Source organism: Cuculus canorus, chromosome 3 (assembly GCF_017976375.1).
Source record: "Cuculus canorus isolate bCucCan1 chromosome 3, bCucCan1.pri, whole genome shotgun sequence".
Taxonomy (NCBI): Eukaryota; Metazoa; Chordata; class Aves; order Cuculiformes; family Cuculidae; genus Cuculus; species Cuculus canorus.
Window position 1 is genome coordinate 103120363 of NC_071403.1, and position 20431 is coordinate 103140793.

At 38.9% G+C, this 20431-nt stretch overlaps 1 protein-coding gene across 1 annotated transcript in view; it reads right to left on the reverse strand.

Moving 5' to 3' along the window:
• Positions 1–5799: 5799 nt before the first annotated feature.
• Positions 5800–20431, reverse strand: part of KCNK5 (potassium two pore domain channel subfamily K member 5) — a 36156-nt gene continuing 21524 nt past the window's right edge. Inside the window, exons 2-5 of the mRNA XM_009564267.2 lie at positions 14393–14504; positions 12673–12839; positions 11771–11939; positions 5800–10966 (exon numbers count right to left, since the gene is read on the reverse strand). Of these exons, the coding sequence (XP_009562562.1) occupies positions 10146–10966; positions 11771–11939; positions 12673–12839; positions 14393–14504 (1269 nt within the window). The 3' untranslated portion in view covers positions 5800–10145. The remainder of the gene's footprint in view (positions 10967–11770; positions 11940–12672; positions 12840–14392; positions 14505–20431) is intronic.

Below are 20431 nucleotides of genomic sequence, written 5' to 3' on the forward strand. Positions count from 1 at the left end.
GTGCTATGAAATAGACAAATGGTTCCTGATATTGATCTATGATATTTATAAATTCACAATTTGGGCATTTGAGGGGAAAAATAATTGTAACTGGAAAAGGAGGCCATATGAATTTCTCTAGTGTTTACAAAAATTCCACTGTGAGAGTTTTTGGTACCCTAAAGACTCAACATGTAGGCTGTCTAGGTTATATTGGTTGCCATCTGGCTCTCTGTCCCGCTCTTTGTTTTCAGTCTCTAGGCCATTATGTCTTTAGTAAATAATCAAGCATATTTTTTTTTCTATTCAATTTCTTTTCTTCTGTTGAATTCTTGATTAGGAGCCAAAGGTTTATTTAAACAGGTGATAACTTTGGTGCTTACTTGGCGCAACGGGAACATAGTTTTAGGTCACATCTACATGACAAATGTAGTCAGGTCAAGCAATCTAAGCACATAGCGACAAGCTAAAGCATTTCTAAGGCTTTGGAAGCTTCTGGAGAGTTCTCGACTAAAAAGAGCTAAGCTTTATCCTCCATTTCAGGGGCTGGGGTGCTAGGGACGATTGTGGTCAAAAAGTGGAATTGGGGAGTGTATGACTAGTGGTAAAAGAGAACTGGAGTGGGAAGAACGGAAGAATACGAAGCTGGAAAGGGTGTAACTATAACTCACAGCAGGCACAGCCTCTTCCAAAAACTATTTTGAGCCCCAGCTTCATTAAGAAACCTCTGTGAGTATTTAGATAGGCTTACCTAGTCCTTGGCCCCATAGTGAAGCTCTGCCTTTGCTTTTACCAAACCACATCCACGCAAATCTAAATCCAGAGCAGATATAAATAGCATAGGTGAAAATGTGGAAAAGCTTGAAATATTTCACTGAAAAAAGACATGACTGCGCAGCTGGGTGCCTTGGTTGTTCAACCTCTGCCTCCTTTAGCTGAAGCAGTTCAGGCTGGTACTCTTTGAGCGGAAGAAGCCAAATCTATCTTCTGGCTGTCAGCCTAAAATGCCAGGCAGTCACTGTGTCCTGCCTACAGGCAGCTGTGACATTCCTAGGGGGCCACAGGAATTGTAACAGGACAGATGCAACACAATGGAGGAAAGGGAAAATTAAGACATATAAACATGGAGAAAAGTGGTGGGAGCCAAAAGAGACAGACAAAAGGGGTGGAAGCGGTATCTTTCCATAAAAAAAATGAGTTGGAACGTTACTGCATAAGTCTGAGTAGAATAGTTTTTTGAATCAGTAACTGCTCTCCCCATCCTGAAATCTTGTTGTTGTTGTTTTAAAGAATGGTCATTCTACAGTAAATAAACTGTGATAACCCCAAAGCCTTTTCCTCTGTCTCTGTGTCTGAGGAAGCTAAGTTTATCCCAAGCATTTCCAAAACCACATAGCATTTGAAGCCAGAGTAATATATGGAGTCAGAAACTTAAACAAAAGCCAGTTAGAGCTTCAATCCACTTCCACCATATTTCGGTTTTATTGCATTCTCTGAAAGAAAATCTGTCTCAAGCCTACACATTTTAACAGGCTGCCAGTTCTTTCCTGCAGATATCCAGCTTTCAGCTATTATTGCCCCCATAACATTGTACTTTTGAGCTGATAAACATCATAGAATTAAACTCCCTCAGATAAGTCACTTGGCCAGGCAAGATCTTCAGAAAACCGCTTGAAATGCTATGGTTTGGGGTCTTTGATTTCTTCCTGTACCTGATACAAATTTTGTCTCTTGCCCTAAAAAATTTGTTCTCAATTCAACACCACATTCCTTTAACTTTGCTTGTGTGACATGATGGAGTAATCAGAATGGGGGGTAAATGTCAGGCTCTGTTCTCATTTTAAGCAGCTGTAAAGGATGGAGTATGTGCACCATAGAACTACAGAGAACTTGAAGGTTAAAGTTTAAAAATAGGTATTCATTTGAAGTTCTTGCCTTCATCTGACCCCCTATTGTATATCTGAGTCTAGTCTGATAGTTTAGACTAATTTAAAGAGCTTCACTTTCTAAAGCAGCACAGAAGAAAACCTTAAAACCTAGGCCTTTTTCCATATATGAAAGAAAGACCCTCCTGCAAGCCTTTCTCACCTTGAGTTAAGCCACCAATTTTCAATCTTTTATTAAAAATCTTCAGCCACGAAACAAGCTAAAGAGGTCAGCGTCCCCCTCAGATGTCCAAGGCATATTGCTTACTCCTGCTTTTGTATTCATTTCCCATTCTAATCAGCAATTAAAAAGCAGACCAATTAGCTTACTATTTTTCCTTCCTTTCCAGCTGTGCCAGAGATGGAGTTGGCAAAAGTCCCAGGTTGAGATGAATAGAAAATATTAAAAGAGGTTGTCTGTGTCTCAAGTCTTGATTTGTTCCTTTACTAACTGCCAACATACAACTGATAAGCAGCAAATATGAAGGCTGCCAGAGAAGGACAACATAGCTTCATGAATAAACACTTATCCTCTAGCTTCAGAAGCTTGTGACTTCTATTTCAACATGCACAAGGATTTATTTCACATTCGCATGCACATATTTTACAGTTCTGCCCAGCAAACAGGAGTATGTACGAATGAGTGTTCCTCTGTACCTGGTTTATTTTCATCAGTACGGGTAGGGCCCAACCCACAAAAAAGCACACAAGGATTTTTTGTCTGATCTTAGCAGCAATTATGAATTGTGATACTTCCTTATACACCCAGAAACTTTACAAGATAAGAGTGTGATCAACAAGTGCCCAAAGCCATAAGCTCACAGCACAGTGCAAAGCTGTTGACAGGCCTTTAGCAGGATTTTTGCACTCAGTGTGGGACTATGGTCATTCATACAGAGTGCATTCATTTTCCTTAAAATTAAAAGGCACAGCATGGTGCCACACACTACTTTTATACTCAAATAACATTAAAAGTGTGTCAAAGAACTTTTTTTCCTGAATAAATATTGCATAGATCTAATTTGAAAGTACAAGTGCTTTTGTTTGGTATATTTAGGAAAGTATCGAACATAATTTTATTAAAGGTTGGCATGGGAAATTTCAAAGAATGCCTGTGGGAAAAATATTAACTTTTACTTCAGATACTTTGTGTTTTAATCTCCTCACCCAAAATTCATATTTTCAAGTTTTTTGCTCTGCTTTCTCTGTCATTTGCAGCCCCACTATAGTAAGGGGAAAAGCGGGGGGACAAGGTGTAGAAAACAACATAACCAGCCAAATATGAAGAATCAGTTCTTATCATCTCTTTTCTACTCTTTCTTATGAGCAGCAAGCAGTAACAATAGGGAAGCAACTTGCAGTCCTCAGAAAAAAAAATATTCTGAAAATAGAAAAATTTTATATTGCTCATATCTATATGAGCAGAAGGAGTTCTGGCTACAGGCTGTATGTGAAAACCTGGTCATCAGAGGAAACCCTCCCAACTAGAGTCTGCTACCTGGCTTTCACGGACCCTCTATGCAGGATAATACCTCCAGCATCCCCGTCCACCTCAATTCACCCTTTCCAGATAAGCCCTTCTGATGTGAAAGAGCATATCTCCTTGGTCAGCGAGCTGAATTGTTGTGGGCATTTCAATTTGGACCTCTATACTCATATCAGTTGCAGTACCACACCCTGTGCTAGGGTGGCTGTGTAGTCTAAGATAACCACTGCTTGAATTTTTTTTTCACCCCAAGACTCAGAACACCTGCTGGGACACTTATCTGTAATTCCACAAAACATTACCCTCCAAAAAAAACCCCATCACCCCTTTTAAGTCTGTTTTGCTTGGGAGCCAGCATGAAAATCAAGGCAGTAAAAGTCAGTAGGTTCACCCCTTTTCCACAAGATTCTGCTCACGTGCTGTGAACCAGCAGAAATCACATTAGCTGTATTGCAGAAGACGGTATCTAACTACATGAAAGTGAAAAGCAATCCTTTAGCAAGCCCTTCAAGTATCCCAGGCTGCACAAAACCTGTAAGTGACAAACAAGCCTGAGCAGGATGCTAAGATCCTGCTGGGGAAAGAAAATGCCATTGGTTCACTCTCAGCAAGATGCATGGTCCTTGGCAGGGACGGGGTTGCTCCGACCCACTCGTTGCTCCCATTCCTCCTCAGGCATGAATATAAAACTGCAGTCTGCAATCACACTGTGAAGCCAGAGAGGGTATGGGGAGTAGGCTCAGTCTGCATGAAGGTCAGGAGTTCTCCAAGGGTTTTCTGGAACAAAAATCAGTCAAAATCTAACAGGTGCTGTGCTCAGCCCAAGCTGTTATTCCTAGATGTTACAGTATTGCTTATCTCACCACAGGGAGGTTGCAAAAATAAAGGTTTAAAAAAAAATTAAAAAAACACTAAACAAACCCCATCCAACCCTTGATGAAAGGCGCAAAGTACAAACAATAAATTTAGAAAGAAAAATTCCTGCTCAATCTATCGGGCAACAGACCTCTCCACCTCCCTGCAGGTCCTTGAATATAAGTTGAAAGAGATATTTTATGGGTTCTTCAGGACTTTAGTCCATCTACAGGAAATTGCCCTGAAGGGTGTGAAGTAGCATTTTCCTGTGCAAAACAGTCCTGAGCAGCAACTCTTTACCTGCTACTCACCCTTTTCATCTCACAGAACTAAAGGTTTGAGTTATACCTTTCCATAAACCACAGGTTGCTGGTATCGTGGTGCACAACATATTGCAAAGACTTATGATAAGCACTCAGTGAAAAATATTTCAGTGTTTTTTAAGGGTCAGCTGGTCTGTAATTTTATCTATTAAGCTATTGTGTTCAGAGGAACCCGCAGCCAGGCATGGTCCATAAGAATATGCACTTAACAGATACAGGTTTATCCTGTTTTCCTACTTCTTGCTACTCTACTCCCTATAAATTACTAACACTCTACTAAAATACCAAAGGCAGAAGGTGAACAATAGTCTGTGGACTCCAGTCTGCTGGGAGGAGATAAAAATGTTATCAGACTTGATGTTAGGCCCTGCCCTCAGCTCCATGAGGGGGACCCCACCTCCCTATCTGGCGGGGTTTTTTTGCATCAAGCACCTCTTGCACCTCAGCTACCCTACTCAAAAATCATTATAGCACCTCCTCACTTTCCTAGCTCACACCTCAGCAATTTCATTCAGTTGCCTAGGAGTTAAGGTGCAGCCCCTTCATCCTCAGGCTGAGGTTGTCCCAATTTCTGCAGGTGGCTCATCCCCATTTAAGGTAGGCAGGTATTTATTTTCCAAGGTGTTTTAAGGAAACTGCTGGAAGTGAAGGACTGCAAATACTTCTATCCTGCAAAATGGTGAGCACTGGCGCTAGAAATCTTGTGAAAATTAATAAACAGCTATTCAGATATTTTAATAGTTCTGGTGTAAGATTCAGATAGAAGTCATTAACGTCCATTTCATTTTATTGTAGTACTGATCAACTCTAACACTTCCTGTCTCGGTCCACCTCCTTTAAAAACAGTTCCCTGAAAAAAACACAGCCTCTAGAATAAAAGTTCTCTTTCAACAGCTGTCCAAAATCCTCACTGAATAACACTTCGTTATGTTATATCTAATTGAAGGCCAGAAGATGTTGACGTCATCAATATCCCATACAAGTACAGGCAAGTACATAAAATAACTTACTTGCATAATTATCTGCTTGCATAAAATAACTTTATCAGCTCCTTTCCTGCAAACTCTTTGAACTAAAACCAGTCTCTTCCATGAGGTGCATTACATGCGTGCGGAGTTGTAAAAAGAAATCTCATTTCTTGATTGCCATTCTCCTCACGACAGAGAGGATACATTGTAAAACTTTTATTGCAAAATATTAAAATAAATTACATTTTACAAAGACTTAGCAAATATTTACATACAGTGTGATTCCAGTGACAATCAGCAACAGAACAGACAGATAGGCATATTATGGAGTGATAAGAATCAGAACTGTACAAACTTCAAAAGCCATATGAAAGACAAGCTAATTTTTTAAAAGGTAAATCCATCACAAATGGAATGAATCCCATGAGGCACAAAAATTACAAGTCTACAACAGAGCTCTTGGATTTTTTTTTTGTTTGGGTCAGGAGACTTGTATATTGCTTTTTGCTATCCTCATCAGCAGTGCTTGTCTGTCTCTACACATTCTCTCCCAGGTCAACTGGAGAAAAAAAAAAGAAGTCTCAACATATAGAACTGTGTCACCAGTCTAAGGTTTTATTTCTGCATGTTTTGTGACATCCATTGCCAGCAACAGATTCACAAATAGTTAGTTCAGAATAATTTAACACACCACTTTCTGTATTTCCTCAGTGATTTCGTACCAGTGTATCAGATGTGTTAGACTGCTTTCTGCAAGATATGTATCTGAAAATGATGCCCTTCCGGTAAAAAATAAGATTCAACAGCACAGACAAAAGCAAGAAGCGTCACAACAATGTCATGAAGGATGGGGTCACATAGTCTATAGCACGTAAAATAGGTTTTGTAGGAACAGACTTTTTGCTGTCACGTTTCAGGATTTTTAATATTTTTTCTTATTTTTTAAAGTACTGGCTCATCTCTGCAACGTTAGTAAGTTTATGTAAAGTGGACCCATGCTTCACATGATGCGACTGGAAATACAATTTGCTTTCTAGGGAACAGCTACAAAGAAGAGTCTCTACTTCTATTCCATCCCCTCTTTACATGTGCTTTTAACCTTCTTCCCCCCCCCCCCCCCCCTTCTTTTTAAGAAAAATTCCTTTTCCTCTCTTTCCAGGAAGAGATCCATCTTGCCTATAAAAACAAATTCATTAAGACAGTTGTTAACATTATTGGTTAGCCAAATGAAATCTTACATGGCATCCAAATAAAATGTTTCCAGATTGACCAAATAATTGAAATAACAACAAGACCTTACTGAGCAGCACTGGGAAATTCATTCAGAGGCACTTTTGGGACTGAATATCTCAAAATCCAGCTTAGACACCCTTATACCTCACTACCTGTAAATCTGAAGGCAGAAAGACACTGATTTAGATACCCCAGGCAGTTACTTTTCTCAAGACGTGGAAGACCGGCAGGAAAAAAGCTGTCTTGCTTAGCACTTCGGCAGTTCTTAGATGGCACCATAATTTAAAAAAAACCCTGGGAAACAGTTTAACTTTTTGGAGAGCGTCAATATCAAAGCTATGCACCAACTAAACCCCTCTAGAACACTGAAAACAAGTAGGGCTTAATGGGCCCAATTGTGTTGGCCCCTGTATAAAAAGGAATTTTTTCCCAGTGTTAGTGTTACATTAAGGCACACGGTGGGATGTCTTGAGAACAGTTTTGTGAGGTGTGATAATGTTTCCCAAAAAAGAGGGAATACTGTACTTTGTTTTAATAAATTTAAACTATTACTTTAAATCCCATGATACTTATTATGCAGACTTACAGTCTATGCTGACTACACTGGGAAAGGCCAGAGAGTCACTTCTAACTTGATAATATAAAACAGATCCCATCCATTCTCAGCTCTGGCGTACAAGTGCACTTTGCTACAGAGAATGCAGAGTCCGAGTTCCAGTGTGCAACATCCCCTCCCAATTAAAGTAGTCCAGCCAAGTGTCTGGGTTGTATTATTTCTGTATTAAAGAGATATTTTTTTCTTTTTTTTAAATGAAGATTGGACAATGCTTTTCCATTTGATGCACTTTCAGCAAGCCTATTTTCTGCTCTTACTGTCCTGTAGCTTTCTAACTCTCACTAATACTTTGGTTTTTTGCATCAATAATGGAAGACAATTTGGAGAATGACAAAAAGCTACATGGAGGCTTTCTCATTTTCTTTTAAATAGATTTGGACTTGTTTAAACAAAAAAAGAGCTAGAATTGCTACACAAGCAGCCTGTGTATCATGCATGTAGTCTTACCTACCGTTTCGTACAATTACAAGATATAGCTGTCAACTACAACCCTTCAGATATATACTTGAAGAGCTTGGAGGCATTTTAAAATGATGGGGGTGTGGATGTCTATTAGAAGTAAATCAGAGTCTTCTTGATAGGGCCTCTTCCTCTTACCTATCATATACAATTAAAATTCCTTCAGCCAACTCTGCTCAAAATAGCAGTAATATAACACCATTTGATTTCAAATTAGTATATCTTCAGAGATATTATAATAAAATACAGATTAACTACCAAATCCAATGATATTGATTCCACATTTTTGCCAGTATAACAGAGTTAGCCCTAGCCTGTGTTCACTTTCTGTTTGAAAAATCTGTCACATACGTGGAAAATTCCAAAAAGAAAGGAGTAAAAACAGTCCCTTGTTTCACAGCAGATGATTTCAATACTTCCCATCAACAGGCTATCCAACCAGAGTGCCAGTTTCACATATGTCCTCCTTCTTCTGTGGAAGAGGCCAGAAATACAGCTGCAGCCAATGTTTGCAGTTATTAGAAATATCTAGTAATTCAAGATTAACACTGCAAGATTCCATAAACTCTTCTTACAGAGCTAGTGAGTCTGGCAGCATTAAACCGAAAATGAGAATGAGACAACTTTTAACTATTCACTGAACTCTGGAACTTTTCGGACATACTAGAATATCTTAAATACTGTAAAACTAAATAGAAGAACAGAACTTGCAATGTCAAGGTTCACGGGTCTTGCTATTTTCTGTTCCAAGTATACTGGACATAACTGAAGTCAGTACCTTTTTCCAACGTGTAATCAAGAGCCTCATTTGCTAGAGTTGTCAGGGTTAACATATAGATATGGAAAAAGAAAGCAAAATAAAACCACAGTATAATTTTCTTTGTAGCCTAAACAATTTGGGCATAAATGTTATGAAGAGACATACTTCCTTCTCAACGAGAAGCCCATCTCCAAGCCAAAAGATAATACTTTCAGGAGCTCAGAGCTAAAGTTCCTTTCAAAAGAAATGCCTTATAGCCTTAAGTCACTTGAGCATATCGCAGTTTGCCCAAGATTGGACACTGCTTAGCCTTCTTGAAAGTAGGATAGAATAACCATTGTATATGCACATAGGTCATACTTTGAAACAAAACACATAAGCAAAGTGTAATCAACTGTTTCAAAAATCACTCTCATTCAAGTCTATTCTGAAGTACCAGGGCAGAGAGGAACATCAAATAACAATACTGACTAACACACTGCACAGATCAGCAGCAGTGCTACAGGTCCCTTCTGACAGGCATTAGGGTTTTTGGAGAATATCTCTGCCTCCCAAGGTGATTTTTTTCCTCAGAAGAACAGTGTCAACAAAACTTCACCTGTACATAGATACTGTATAAGGTTCATTCAAGTATTTGCTCTAAGAAATGGACAGTGGAAGGACACTTTTAACATTAAAAAAAGTTCATTGCTCATACGTAAGCTGTGCTCATACGTGCTTTGATCAACAGGTTTTCCAGTCACTTCACACTCTAACAGTTCTTGGGCTGATATGCAGTTTAGCAGCACAATTGGTGAGCTTCATCCCAGATAATTCTTCCTTGTTAGAGGGCTCCTTCTCAATCCATTCCTTTGGAATTTTTAATTTTAATATTTTACTTATGAGTTTACAATTCACTTTAATTTGACAAGCACTGACATGATTCTAGACAGATGTTTCAGATGCTTCCTCCTCAGTCTGCCAGCGCACCTCAGCTCAGGTCTGTGCGTCCTGGTATTCCATCTAAAGTTTCTCATTAAGAACAACTAGTGGTTGCACCATTTCTTTTTCGGTGGTAACAACTTAACAAAGGGCAACTTCAAAAAAATAAGCAAGCCCATTCTTTAATTTGTGATCAAAGCAGGATTCAAATCCAGGTTTTCAGAGATGAAAAGCTATTGGAGTAACCAAACACATTTTGACACCCAAAACAGTCTCTTTGCAACAGTATAGTTACACTTCCAAACTAATTCCTCAATGAAATGCATAAACGCAGAGCAGGTCCAGTGTATTAACTAGTTTTTTCTACTTTGTTCGAGAACCACGAGATCCCAAGAAGGACTCCATATTCAACTGTTATTTTACAAGTTTTTCAGATAAGCGAAGCTGATGGGCTCAGAAACCAACTTAAGATGGGAAAAGGACGCTGAAGTTCATTAGTTTGGGACTCGTTTTTGTTTTCAAAGAGACAGGAGAAGCTGCAAAACCATGCTTATCTCCTTGCTCTGCTAATTTGTTCAATATGCACTGACCATTTTCAGAAAACCATTTTCAAACATGCTTCACGTTGCAGCTTTCACATTGCTTACTGTATTATATTCATTCATCAGTTGTTCATAAGGCACAGAAAGTTCTAGCTCATTATTGGTAAAGGTAGATTCATCAGAGGATGGGAATTTTACCAGGTTTTTAGCAGTTTCAGATTCCTCTGCAAGATTATCATCCATGGAGGATTTTGAGGTTTCCTCATCATCTGAGATATCTTCCTCTTCATCATCATCTTCATTTACAAATGTTATATTGGCATTCTCAAATATTAAGGGTCGATAGTCTCTGGAATCCCACACTTCACCTTCTTCTTCACTAATCCTGTCTAGCTGGTTTACAAACATGGTTCCTTCTAGAGGGCTGTCTCCAATACATTTGTCATGTAGCGGTCTTAGTACATGACCATTCTGAATGTCCAGGGAAGTCTCATCATACTCAAATGACTCTGTCTTTGTGTAAGTCACCTGGGCATCTATACTGGCATTCTGCATACTCTGTTTGGTATTTTCAACTTTAATAATTTTGTCATTGTTTGTCTTCAGAGCCTTCTTCCCAATTTGCTTAATAAGATCATTGTAGGTCTCTTCCTTCTTTGAAAGGAAGCTGAAGATGTTGACATCCTTTGAGGTACCCATTTGAAGGGGTTTTTTAGCCCGAGGATGGTTGTCAAATGACTCTTTCCTTTTTTTTCTCCGTTTCTTGATTGCTTTGTGTACTTCCACAAACATACTGACCTTCCAGTTCACAAAGAGTGAAAGCCAAGCTAGTCCCAGATATATCCATAACTCCACAAAATATCTGTAAAGGGCATGATAGTTTGCATCTGGGTTTACACCTACAAAGAATTATAAACAAGAACATTACTGAAAGAGGACTATCGCAGCTGATAAACCTCTGAAAGTATGACCCTGAGAAATACTCCTTTCCAGACTAGCAGAGCCTAGCTGTTTGAACACTGCTCTGAGAGGTGGTAAGTGGGAATCTGAAACTCTCATGAATCTGAAACTCTCCTAGATCTTCCACTTCCTGGCTGCATGTATTCTGACCGCTGGACTACAACATAAAAAATGGAAGAATATTTATTCTCCCACTGTAATCTTAAGTTTCCACTTTAAGACTTCTCCCTGCCATTGAGGTACAGATATATTTCTGAAGAAAAGGATTCAGAATTCCGCTTACAGGGACCATATCCAAAGCCCTGAACAAGGCAGTAGATTTTAAAGAAAGGATTTAGGAAGGAGACACCAGTATGCTCAGCATTTCCTGTTGACTAGTTCTAGACAGCTGCACAGAGAACATTGTCCAGTACTTATGCATCCTGCTTTATACACTGGATCTCATTCAAAAGCATTTAACTATCTTGGTGGCTAGGATAGCTCCTTGCTTGAAACAGGGTTATCAGACAAGAATCTGAAAGCATTACCAGAACTTGGCTCCAGACCAATAAAGGCCTTCAGTACCTAAACCAAGACTGAGGAGTCAGACCTAGCCCACTGGGATCAATTCCCAGCTTTAACTGAATCTTCTATTCAGCAAAATGTTTTTGCAAAACTTAAAAGTCACCTTTTCAAATTAGAGTTTTGAAATAGAATTCCCCCACTGCGTGTAGAGAAATATGACACAAAATACAATTACTAACCAGCAACGAAATCTCCAAATCCTATGGTGGTGATAGTGATGAATGAAAAATAGAGGCCTTCAATGTAATCCCATCCTTCAGTCACCATAAAGACAAAGGGAGGAATAACCAGATGGACCAAGACACCCCAAACAATGAAAATAGCTGTGCATGTAATTTGTGCTTTCCTCTGTAAAGAAAGAAGAAAAACAAGTGAGGGAAAGATCTCTACATTTTCTTTTCCTATCCATGGCACCAAGCATCATTTGACAGTATCAGACAGCTCAGAGTTTTGTGCTAACAGTTTATCAGCCATAACTGAAAGTCACTAACTGAAGTAAACACACAACTATTTTTCGTTTTTTAATTAATGCCAAATCCACTATTCTTACAACTACTTAGTCATCCAAAAACAATCACTCAAAAAATCACCCAGAAAAAAAATCAACAAAAAGCCAGAAACAAATAAAACACTGGCCAGTAACTCAGAACAAAATATTATTTTCCTGTTGGTTCACTGCACAGACGGAAGTACTCATGCTACCATAGAAGCAATTGGGAACAGAGCAGGATAGCTCATTTCTGTGTCATACGAACTTGCACAGAATGTCTGTGAAATGGAGCCTAGCCCAGATTTGTCCTATAGGTTTCTAATGTAAAGGTATATGTATGTCTCCATAGAATCCGCAAGATCTATATTTAGTATCCAAGCTTTCTATAAGATCTCATTTTGTTTAAATATCTTGCAGAACTAACGTATCAAACCCAATCCCCCTTTCAGTTACTTCTATGTGGTACCATTTGGAAAAATTATTTATGCAAAAGTTCATTTACTACTAAGATTAGCAAGTAAGTTAAGAAGCATAATCTTAATTTGTGCATCAAAAATACATAGCATGATGGTAAACTAGAGAGGGCCTTACCAGACTCACTCCTCTTTTCGTCAGAAACTGGCCCAGCCTCTTGGCACGTCCTCCAAAGAACTTCCCCAGAGCACTGATCCATGTTAAGCAGAGAGGAACTCCAAAGAGCCCATAAAATATGCAGAAGAGACGCCCAGAGGGTGTCTTTGGAGAAACATTTCCGTAACCTAAAAGAGATAAGTATGTGCACGGTCTGTTCTTGTTGCAGAGAATTCAAAGCAATTCCACCTATGCACAGAACAATATTGCGTGGGCTTCTGCTATTTCAGATGCTCCTTACTTTGCCATCTATAAGATGTTTCAGTCTACTCCAGCTGCTGATCTTCTGAATTTGGATACCTTCCAATTCTACCCTAACAAATGTATTCTATTAATGCAGGCTGAGTGTATTATTGCATTTTAAGTGTTTCCTAGATTTTGTGCATCTTTTTCTTGACAAAATGAGATAAATATTAAATGAACGTCACCTAAAAGCTTATGATTCCCCAACACTAAGCAGTACTGTTAAAAAACTTGATTGAATAAATTTTCATAGAATCACAGAATAGTTTGGGTTGGAGGGGACCTTAAAAATCATCTAATCCCACCCCACCTGCCATGGGCAGGGACACTTCCCACCAGACCAGGCTGTCCAAGGCCCCATCCAACCTGGCCTTGAACCCCTCCAGGGATAGGGCATCCACAACTTCCCTGGGCAACCTGTGCCAGTGTCTCACCACTCTCATTGTGAAGAATTTCTTCCTAATGTCCCGCCTCCAATTTAAAGCCATTTTACCTCATCCTGTCACTACATGCCCTTGTGAGTTAAGTGCAAGGTGATTCGTGATATAGCAAGGTATTTCAATGGAATTTAGTTCTTTGCTGGTCACAGAACCCAATAGGGCATTACAAACTCAGGCTAAATCAGCAGCCTATTTTCTGGACTTCTGCTAGAACTTTGTTATTTAGGCATTTTTCTAACCTCGACTTTTTGTCATAAATTATAATATAAGCTGGATATTGTGAATGTCAAATAATAAAGATAACCACAGTCCTGCATAGGTTTAACAGTAAGCCTTTCATTCTTTTATACCTCCAGCCTTCTCTGATTATTTTTAATTCCTGGGGTTTTTTTTTTTGCATTGTAGGTATAGCAAGGGTGTAACAAAACCAGGTAGCAAAGATTTTTCTGTCAAAGCAGAAGACAGATGAGCTCTGAATATCTGTGTATCAAATGCAGAGGGTTTTACAAGCACAAATCAGTAGTGAGATTTAGAAGACAACACTTGTTCTACTTTGCCTTCTTAAAGAGATAGACAAAAGGTACAGATTGTTCTGCAAGCCAAAACCACTGATAAATCAGTACCTTAAGAGGATGCATGCAAGTAACAGGAAAGCTATAAAAAAAACATCAAATGCACATGCTTAGAGTATTAGTTTAACAGAATGTTTTGTAATGCTTTTCGTTTGCGATTTTGACTTGGAAATTTAAGTGCAAGAATTATTGGAACTTGAATGACACCAGCGATTTCCAAAAGCACCTTGAATCTGTTACTTATTGGAAAGGCACACATTTCTCTTCTGTATACCCACGGAGAGAGTGCCAAAAGCTCAGTGAACACGTACTGTAGGAAAATCCAGCCATTGGGACTTTATTCAGCTTGACACACAAATGGAAGAGTACAAACACACTAGAGTATAAAGAAAACTAGTTAGAAAAGTTGACATAATAAATACTTACCAATTGTAGTGATCACAGTAGCAGCAAAGATCACAGCATTAGGCCAATTCCAGTTGTTGAAAGTATTGTTCCCTGTGATGGCAACACCCTGCCCAGCAGCATTTGACACAACCTGTAAGGGAACAGTTTACAGTCATTCTTGGAAAATCCTGGCAACTTGAAAAACAAATAAGTCCGTCCTTCTCAGGCGTTCCCCCTGTGTTCATACTTTAAAAGTAATCACTCCATTTTTTGTGAAAGTTAGTCTAGTATATTTGCTAACAATAATCATAAAATATTTAAAACTTGCTTCACTTAAGAAAAATTAGTGCAGGTCCTTTGACATTTAAATAGAGAGGTTTAATTAGATAAGGTTTTACTTGATTTACCGATTTAACCCACATGCATCTCTTCCAGAGACCAAACATACTCCTCCAGACTGAACCAGCATTTAACCTCCAGTGGAGTTCTTTAATTTGGTTTAATATTAAGGACATCTTCAGAACTACTATCCATTTCAAAACACTGTTACATGCCTCAGCTTGACTTGGGTACGAGCAGGACGCCATAGAATCTTTGGCAAAGCTAGTGTGATTTATATTAATTCACCTGTTGTCTCTGACAAAGTCAAACTATCTACAAGCCAACGTAAAACTGTACTTTGCAGCAAAGACAGATAAATTAACACTGTTGCATAGTACTTAATGCAACCAGACTTTAATCACTGTCCTTGAATCAGGCCCCTTTCTCATCCCACCTTTAAATCTAGCATGCCGTGATGAATGCAAAGCATTTGTTTACAATGTTTTAGGGAAGCAAGCATGGTTATTGACATTTCCACAGATTCAGCAAGTCACTTTTTTAACTTCTGTTCAGGTCTTCAGGTGCTCAAGGACTATTAACCATTTTCATGTTTTGTAGGAAAAGACTTGGAAGAGCCAGCCTCCTGTGCATTTCCAAAAGTAGACTGTAGAAAATACAGTGATAAAAAACCTAATGACTATTTAGTGCAGAAAGCCAAATTATCAGATCAAAATCACGCATCTTGCCAATTCTGTTATGTATTTCTAACCTCCCCAAAGTAAAAGAGAGAAGTGATATATATTTTCTCCTAGAAATCCCTAGTTACTTAATCTTTGCTCTGTCACATCAAGCTGCAGTCAAAGCCTTCCCAAGTTACTCTGCTTTTTTCCCTTCAGTGTAAACCAAGGTGATCTGAACAAAACTCTGAGGCTATATCCATATACAGGAGAGGTGGTGGTATCTCCAAAAGTTGATTCATAACGTCACCCTACTTTTTGTGCTTCCCTTAATAAATGTTGAACACAAAAAATATCTTGAACTAAATACCTAAAATTTGAGGCAAAAATATTTTATTTTATTTTTTTAATAAAGATGACAGGTAAGGTTTATCTTTAACTAGTAAGAACTTATAGAGGTATCTACAAACAACTCTTCCTTCCCTCGTCATCCCTTCCTTCCTTCCTACTTGATTTAAGATCCGATTTTGGACCTAGCAGAGACTCAACACAAAGTTCAATAGTTACATAAAAAAGTTAGCACAGATTTTAATTATTCTCAAGACTTATTACATATCACCACCCTCCCACTCTAATAAAAATGCCCTCAAAGTGATTGTATTGTGCATACAGAAGATGCAAACAATTTAATTAAAAAAGCACTTTCAACATGCAAGCTATTACAGACAACAAAAGGAAAGATATTGAAAGTGAAAGAAGGTATAAACTCGATTTTTCTCTGGGTAAACTCAATGTGTGCAAAACTGGGTGCAGTGGCTTTCCATAGCCTACAGACTCTGGATAGAAAAGGATACAAAGAGAGTTCTCATCAAGGCAGTCATTTGCGATGAGACAGTAAAGTTGAAATGAGAAGTAGCCCTAAAATGGGCAGGTTGAGAGCAGGCAAGTAAACAGACACTTCCAAAAAAAATCCAAGAGTTCATTTGAGTAGAGACCAAAGTAAATTTCTGCTATGGTCTGCAGATGAACTTCCCAAAAAGTCCCACAGGACATCTAAAGTATCTGATCTGTGCTCTATTATCCCCGAAAAGATGCCTTGACTTCTTCCACTACCCAGCAACTCTGCACTGAATGTTATATCAAACACCAGTTCTGCAGTCATTTTCCATGCTATAAGTGCACTTGGTTTATTGTTAATTCTTCACAGAGCAACTCATCTCACGGACCCACTGAAGTGGTCCATTTCTGTCATCACTAAGCCATGATCTCATTTCATTACTCCACCTTCAGTCTGAGCTAACAAGCTCAGTTTTCCAGTATGTACAGTTACTTTAAGACCTGCCAGCATTTGAGGTCTAGGAGTGTCAAGGGGGCCCAGGCCCAAAGGGAAGAAGCTGCTGGACTGAGTAGCACACAGCTGTCCTTCACATCCAGGCAGTTAATGTTCTGGGGGAGAGACGGCCAGCTCTTTGAGTTATGTAAACATTTTATGTAGGGAAGAACAGATACTCTCCAGTCAAAGCTGTCACTCTCTCCCTGTCCCTATTTGCACGCAGTTATCTCCTATTAGTGCATAATTATCTACAATCTATAGTCTAGTCTTAAGTTAATTTATGCCTGCAATAAGCCTGAATGCGCGTTGCTGAACACAGTATATGCATCCCAGCTGCTGGAGCAAAGATGGTCACAAAACACACTTAGATAGCTTTGGTGCAGTGGGAAATATGTAGCTGCCTTCCAAGCAGCATAGCTCTTGCCCATACTGAAATAATTAAATATTTTGGCTTCAACAAACAATGCGAGTGGACACTATACAGCTGAACAGCAAGTATGGGTTTTTGCTTGGTAGATCTCTTAGGCAATGTAAGAGATGGCTTTATTTTCATATATTAGGACACAGAATGGCCCAGGCTGTTGGTACTGGATTTCTTAAACTACAGAAAATTTGCTGTAAAAAGCCTTTGGATGGGAAAATAGGAGGCAAAGGGGGAGAAGTAGAGGGCAGATGATGCAAGTGTTCTTAATATATTGGAAGATGTGATTTAGAAAATACTTTTTCAAGTATAACTAAATTTAAAAGCTGAAAACAGTTAATTCTGAAATTACACATCCTCTTAGACTCCACCTCATCATAGTTTGCACTGCTAAAGGCAGGACTTCATCTTAGGTCAAACAAATTTTGTTTAGTGGTGGACTTGGTAGTGTTAGGTTTACAGTTGGACTTGACCTTAAAGGTATTGTCCAACTTGAATAATTCTGTGAATCAAACCTCCTCTTCTCTCTCACTCCCTACCACCCCCATCCTGCACTTTGGCAAATGAAAAAGTAAAAGGAAGATCCAGAGTCCCTGGAGCTATTGCTGAAAATATACAGACTTGTGATTGCAGAGTGAGATTTAAGACATCTATAAAACTAATACATCTTGTGATGACATTAACACAAGTAGAAACTGAGATGCCATTTGAATATAATCAAGCAGAAAGTTTGCTCCATTTTCAGGTACCTCCCACACAGAAAAACTGCAGCACTGCTCCAATACAGCCTTCTGCTTCCTGGGCTGGGTGACATTTTTATTAACCCTCTGATGACTGGGTTCACTCAAGATTGACCAGGTATCACAAGAGTTAAAATTTCTTCTATCTTAAACAAAGGAGAGAAGTTTCTCTCCAATTCTTTGGGCACATATAACTTGCATCCCTCCTATGTGACTAACAGCGGGGCTGAAAAGTTCTCAAATTTGAAGAGAGCAAACACAAGCCTTGACCCACATAGTTACTACAGGTATGTTCCTACCTCTGTTTATTCTACTTCTCTATTTTCTGCTGGGAGCAAGCCCAGAACAGTACAAAGGTTTTCCTAAACTGGGAAGCCACATACTAATGCATATACTCAAATTGCTTCTTCCTGCTGGCTTGTCAAGGTTTGTTAGGGCAAATCTCTATGGCAGCTTAGAAGCATGCAATAGGCAGCAGACCCATCTGAGCTGTCCTTGTCTTTGTATTAGCTGGAAGTTAAGTTTCAAATTTGATCAATGCCACTGCAAGGAAAAGTGGCTCATAAAAGAATGACTTTAGCCCCTGTAGAAGTAATACGAGGGTATAAAACTAAGTGAACAGGCTCAACGGAGACTATCTAAGTATGTTGATTATGCCATTTTACTCCAGTTTCTTGGCCTTCAGAAGAAAGAAAAATGAGACAGAACTATCACTTTCTGCCTCTATAAGCATGATCAATACAAGGCTGTATTTTCTTTCCAGGAAAAGAAGAAAATACTATTTTACACTGTCCCTTCGGGCACTAATATACTTTAATGAGATCATCTTCAGCCTTCTCTTCTCCAGACTGAACAGTCCCAGCTCTCTCAGCTTTTCCTCATAGGAGGACTGGAGCATACTCCAGTCTTGATCTTCTTAGTGACCCAGCATGGCCCATGTCTCTCTTGTACTGGGGAGCCCAGAACCTAACACAGTACTCCAGGTGTGGTCTCACCACTACAGAGTAGAGGGGAAGGATCATATCTCTCAGCCTCCCGGCAATGCTTTGCCTAATGCCCATGACACCTTTAGCCACCTTTGTTGCAAGGGCACATTGTTAGCTTGCGTTGAACATGATGCCCATCAAGACCCCCCAGGTCCTTTTCTGCAAAGCTGCCTTCCAGCTGGGTGGCTCCTAGCATTTATTTCTGCATGGATCCACATGAGATTAGTGATGTTATTCTAAGAGTTAAGGACTGGAAGAAAGCTGTGATACAGGTCTTATATATCAAGTAGGAATATTTTCATATTTGGCTTGAAATCCTAGACACTTTAATAAGGATTAGCTGGGTCTGATAACAATGAGCAATAGGAAAGAAAAAGGACTTCTGGGGTACTTACAGACAGATAAACAGATAGAGTAAAAACGCAAGACAATAAACAGATTATATAAACTAGAGCAACAGATCCTGTCCCACAGGCAACCTATTACACACAAGAAGAACAGCCAGATATTGCTCAGTGCCAGGTCCCTTTTGAGAAGGATAAAGCTTCTCATGTTATTCAAAGCACTCCCTGGAACTCTGACACATAAGGCATTTAATCATAGTTTTTAAGCTTCTCCCAGTGGTATGAAAAATCTCTTTCAAAAACACCAAGTGTTTCTCCGTAAGAAAGGAGATGTAATTGAACCACTAAGCCTGAAATCAGAACCAATGGCTTTCATTCTACTCCCAGAGTATAACCATGTGCATAAAGGACAATCTTGGCTGGCTGCTGCATCCAAAAGTAGAGTCCATTAAAACAATAACTGATGCATCCTTTCAGAATGCCTAGGTTTTGTCCCCACTTCTGACCCCAAAGGAATATGGAGTGACTTTGCTTCTTTCTCAAATTCTTTTAATCAAGAATGTAAACATTTAATGCACAGATAAACATTGAGAATTACAAAACTACCAAGCACTTCGGAGACCTTTCTAAAAAGCCTAAAGCTTTGACAGCAATCTCTTTTCACATTTACGTCCAAATCTTTTATACAATGTGAAGAAACCCAAAAACTGTGGAGTAGTTATCTAATCATGGGTATACACAACACTGACAATTTAGCCAATCATAATAAAACTGTCCAGCGTAATAAGGATTACGTTTGTAATATCAGATGAAACTCTATACTGTTGTTCATCTTTAAGCAGGTTTTAATTTTAACCAAATCCAGCAGCAGCAGAGCAAAACAAATAGGTGAAGCGGTACAAGGAGCTGCATGGACATCCTAAATAGCTTTTAAAAATCAAAAATAGGTTTGAAAGTAACTCCTAAATTACTTTAAATGTAAAAAAAAAAATAACAATCCATCCCATGCAAATTGCACACCTTTCTACTTGTCCCCATTGAATTTTGGAGTTACCTGGGTTTTCTGGCTCCAGCTATAAAGTTACAGTAGCAGTCAGCTGTTTATAATAAGAGTTTTAAATTCAACTAAAACATATTTAATTGTAAATATTTATCTTTCCAATAATAAAAAAATTGAGTCACATTAAAAAGTTTTGCTGACCTGAGTAATAGTCTTAGGATTACATGTAAATAAAGAGAAAATAAACTCTCTCTGT